The sequence below is a fragment of the Egretta garzetta genome, unplaced genomic scaffold (assembly GCF_000687185.1).
Source record: "Egretta garzetta isolate BGI_Z169 unplaced genomic scaffold, ASM68718v1 scaffold505, whole genome shotgun sequence".
In the NCBI taxonomy this organism is placed as follows: Eukaryota; Metazoa; Chordata; class Aves; order Pelecaniformes; family Ardeidae; genus Egretta; species Egretta garzetta.
In genome coordinates this window covers 357,322-362,186 of record NW_009259711.1, presented here as the reverse complement: position 1 = coordinate 362,186, position 4,865 = coordinate 357,322, and the positions used below count along the sequence as shown (strand labels likewise).

General features: G+C 57.6%; 2 protein-coding genes across 2 annotated transcripts in view; both read right to left on the bottom strand.

The window, feature by feature from the left end:
• The window catches only part of LOC104126454 (homeobox protein EMX1), a 14,345-nt gene extending 13,873 nt beyond the window's left edge, over window positions 1–472 (bottom strand). The window contains 1 exon segment of the mRNA XM_035894466.1: window positions 436–472. Coding sequence (XP_035750359.1) covers window positions 436–472 — 37 coding nt within the window.
• Window positions 473–3,726: 3,254 nt separating this feature from the next.
• Window positions 3,727–4,865, bottom strand: part of SPR (sepiapterin reductase) — a 10,509-nt gene continuing 9,370 nt past the window's right edge. Inside the window, exon 4 of the mRNA XM_035894465.1 lies at window positions 3,727–3,847. Within this exon, the coding sequence (XP_035750358.1) occupies window positions 3,727–3,847 (121 nt within the window). The remainder of the gene's footprint in view (window positions 3,848–4,865) is intronic.

The window sequence follows — 4,865 nt, the reverse complement described above, 5'->3', positions numbered from 1 at the left end:
TCGTTAATCGGTAACGCATCGGCCTCCAGCATCAAAGGGCAGAATGTGGAAAATCAGGCCCCAGGCCCCCGGAGCGTGGCCACGGGCTCAGCTTGCCGGGATGTTAAAAGTTGACCGGACTTCAAAGTGCTGGATCATTTCCTCCTAACCTCTCCCACCTGCTCTTCCCATGGGCACAGCTCCTTCCCCTGCCCGGATTCCTTCTCGGCATCCTTCAAGTGAAGAAGGGAGGAAGGGGGCTGTATTTTGGGTTGGGGGGACACAGAGGTCTGGAGCCTGCCTGTCCCGGGCCGCTCCCCCTTTCCTGCTTCGCTGGCTTTTATTTATTTATTTATTTATTTATTTATTTTAATTTCACTTGGCTCGGGGATATTCTGGGTTGAAATGAGCTGTCCCTGCACAACCCGGTGGGCTTCAGCAGGTTATTCACCTCACCTGCCTTTTTTAAGGTGTTTTTTGTCAACTGGTCCATCGATGGTGGATGGATGGAGATGACATGGGATGGTGGGGATGGCGGTAGATACGTACATCGACATGGATGGCTGGGAGATAGCTTCGATCTATCAGCAGTCAGGCTGATATTGAAAGAGGATCCCACCACTGAGCCTGGGAATGGGAAGCCACCCAGATCGCAGCTACAGGCTGGAAGAGGTCAGTCCAGCAAGGGAAGATGCTGCTGGGTCCTCACCCACCAACGCAATGGTCACACCGGCTTTTCCATGGGGGCTGCATCCACCCTCACCTCTCCCACGTGACCTGATGGCTACGTTGGTACAGAAACCCTCCACAGATGTGGGCTCTGGTGTGATGCGTCCTGGTGGGCTTCCCAGCGGAAGGAAGGTGCTCAGGGGTGGGAGACCTTGAAGGCCATTTGGTGTGGACACAGCTGTGGCTGCAGTGGTTGCAGCCATGTCATGAACGGGAATTTTGCACTTGCAGAGCAAACAGGATTCTGCACCCAGCTCCTTGTAGACGTTGAAACCCCCAGCTCCTGAAAGGTTCATCTCCAAGCCTTGAAACATCTCTAGATGGTCGTGTATTTTTTTTTCAGAAAGCTGTGGCACCCTCGGCCATTGGTGGCAATTCCTGTCCCAGTGCTGCGGCTGCATCTGTGCCTGGGACAGATTGTGCTGGTCGTTTCTGCTCGGCAAGGTGGTACCACAGGACCACGGTTTGGGGGAAAGTTGTTGCGACTCATTAGTTGAAAGTGATGTGCGGAGGTTGGGTGCTTGGGGACCTTTCCCCTGCCCCTCTGCCTGACCTTGGGGACCCCATGTCCCCTGTCTGCCCATGGGTTGAGTGGGGCCATGAGCTGGTTCACCCATGCCGGGGCCCATGGAGGGCAGCAGCACTGAAACACGGGGTTTTTGGACAGCATCTCCGGCTTGTGACATGACTTGTCAGAGCAGCACTGATGCTGCAGGCTCCAGCAGCACGCACGGCTCCGCAGGTGGCATCACCTGCCATGCGGGCAGGGGACGTTGGTCCTCCTGGGGGACCTGCTGGGGTGACAGCAGGTACAGCATCAGGGGGCAGAGCTGGGGGGGTCCCCGAGCCCTTCGCCGGAGCGAGGGGTGCAATCCAGCCCTCTCCGGGTGCTGGGAGCAAACCCAAACCACTGACCCTGGTTTGTCATCCTGGTCCCTGGGGTGGCAGCAGCAGTGGGCATGTGGCATCGCTGGGCCCCAGCCAGGAGCAGATCTCTCCCTCACCCCTGATCCCAGCCTTCAAACCTCCTCGAGATGCCGTGGCCAGAAGCTCTGTGCTTTAGCACTGTGATTCCTGGGGATGGGTTTGGGGGTTTATACCACCGACAGCACGACGAGGAGCTCAGCTGTGGTGTTTGGGTTCGGTCAGCCCTCCCCACTGGTTTTGGGGGTGTCTCCCAGCTAATGTCCCACCGCATACCTCCCTCCAGGGCTATAGGATGTCATCCATAGGAACACTTTTCCATGCACGGTAGGGTCAGCGTGGCAGCAAAAATGTCTTTCTAGGGAAATCTCAACACAGGAAATTACGCCTCCAGCCCCGGGGAGGGTTTGGGGGCTCCCTCGGGTAGCACCGGAGCGTGACCCCCATGTCAGACCCCCCCCAGGGTCCTGCCAGCTTTGCTCCAGCAGCTAAGAAAGCAAGGTCCCCTGCGAGATTGCACCGGTGCAGGGGCAAAGAAATCACGGGGAGAGGGGCTGTCCCCTCTCAGATGCTGGGAGAGGCCCCCCAAAACCCCGCGGGGACCGCGCAGCGCTGTATCAGGGGAGATGGGCAGAGCTGGCTCCCCCTCACCTCCGCGACGTGCCGTTAAATGGCATGAAGGCGGCGGATCAGCCGCTTACATATGTTGCTTATAGACGCCAAACTTATTAACACAATAAACCTGCCGCTACGAAGCTTTCCTGCCTCCTTTTCCACGCGGAGAGCAGCAGTGTTGGAAGCACCTAGCCGCCTCGAATGGAAACACCCGGGGTTGCCTTTCATATGGCACCCGGGAAAACAAAAATATGAATCAGCCGGGGCCCCCTTTTGCAGCGTTTCCAGACCTCGGCTGCGAGGGCAGGGAGTGGGGGACACCTGGAAGCGGGGGGGTGTAAAAGCAGCCTTGGGGTGAAGCCATCCCATCCCGCCTGGGGGGCCGGTGCGGGGAAGCGGCGTGCCTCGGGGGGGGGCCGGGGCTCGCAGGGTGCTGCTGGGTGGGCTGGGTGCTGGCCGATGCACAGTGCTCTGAGGCGATGCATCTTCCTCCCGCTTCCCTTTGGGAGTGGTCGGAGGGGGCTCCGGGGTGATGCATGTATTTATTTTCCCGGGTGCCATATGAAAGGCAACCCCGGGTGTTTCCATACGAGGCGGCTAGGTGCTTCCAACACTGACATTCTCCAGGAGAAAAATAGGCAGGAAAGCTTCTTAGCAGCAGTTTTATTGTGTTAATAAGTTTGGCGTCTATAAGCAACATATGTAAATGACTGATATACTGTCTTGATGCCATTTAACATTATGTTGCGGAGGTGAGCGGGAGCCAAGTCTGCAGCATTTCAACTAATACGCGAGGAGCTGCCAATTCTGGTGGGGTTTTTTCGTCTTCTTTTTTCCCTTTTTTTAACAATTTAAACAAGTTAGCAATCTGCCCGCGCCAAAATAATGACTCGGACCCTTCCGTCTCCGTTGCCGTTTCTTGGAAAGCGGGTAAATATTGTGTTCATTTAGCCCTGGCGGCAGCTCGAATCCCCGGCGCTGGGATGGAAAATCCCGGCTCGCTGGGTATCCCGGGTCCCATCGCTGTGGACATGGAGAGGGGCCGGCGAGGAGAGAGCGGAGCCAAATGCTGCCGTGGAGGAGATGCCAATGTCACTGTGATTCCCCTTTCCCCGGTGGGGTGGGTGGGAAAGAAAAGGGGAAAAAAAAAAAAAAAAATTAAATATAAAATGCCGTGAGTTTCTCCCTCTCGCAAGTAATTTTCAGTTAATTTATGTTGAATCAATGGTTCCTTGCAGTCATATGGATGGCAGGCTCCCAGCCATTATTAGTGTAAACAGATTTGTGAGCAGTATATTTAGCTGTTCCATATTGCTTTTAGGAAATGTGCACATTTCAATGGCGTATACTTAGAGAGGGCCATACCCTGCCACCGCTCTGCAGGTGGGGACGGTGCCGTACGGAGGCGCCCGCGCTGCCGGCCTCCTCTTCCTCGCCCGAGATGAAGCCTTGAGCCGGCACAGGGGGTTTTGGTTACCCTCAGAGGCAGCGGGGACCGTCGGCTCCTGTATGTCCCACCTGTATTTCATCCGCAAAAAAAAACCCCTGCAAAACCGTGGGCTTGCTGGTGGGGATGGACTGGCTGAGGCCACGCTCGTCCCTGCAGGTTGCGGAGGCCGGATCCAGCTCACGAGCCTGTTTGCAGCAGGGGAGGTCCCTTGGGGTGGGTGCCCAGTGTCACTTTGATGCTCTGGGGCACCCACCTCTTCCCCGGAGCTCCGTGCAGTTTCACCAGCCTACAGGTGGGATGAGCTGAGCCAGTGCTCAAGCACCATTGGGGGTGAATCCCCATGGGCTTGGCCACCTGAGCTGCCTGGGGTGGGCACCCACCCAGGGACCACGCTGGGATGCAGGTGCCACATCCACCCAGGGACCACGCTGGGATGCAGGTGCCGCATCCACCCAGGGACCACGCCGGGATGCAGGTGCCACATCCACCCAGGGACCATGCTGGGATGCAGGTGCCACATCCACCATCCACGCTGCAGATATGGGGCACAGTGGCCGCATCCCTGCCATGTGGGGAGGGGTCTGGACACCCCCCCACACCCTCCCGCATCTGAGCGATTGATTTTAGGAAAGTTGTTGTGCTGCGGAGAAGCGCCAATCTTGAGAGGTTTGGGGCCAAAATGTAAAATGCACTAAAAAAGAAATCCCCAGATTTCAACGGAATGGGTGTAAAATCCCAGTGGTGCTGTGAGGAGCCCTCCAAGTCCCACGGGACGGATTCTGCTGCACAGCATCCTTAACGCTACTCCCCTTTCCCGTGCCCGCCTGCCATCGAGGGAGGCTCCCCAGGACCGAGCAGGATCAGGACCTTCCCCATCTCCCCGCCAGCTTCCCCTGCTCGCTCCGCGCCGCCCGCTGCCAAAATAACCCAGAAACGCTGAATCCAGAACCCTCAGCGCCGGATCACACGTGCCAGGACGGCACAAAACGTGGGTGCATCCCCCTCTGCCAAGGAAGCGGGGCAGGATACAGCCCCGGGGGCTTTTGCTATTTTAATTTTTCTTGCCGGCTTGCCTGCGTGCCCGAAAATAGCTGCCGCGAGCGGGCTGGCACGGGCGGCGCGGAGCATCGCCAGCCTCCAGCGGCACGGCAGGGGAGGGATTTGGGGA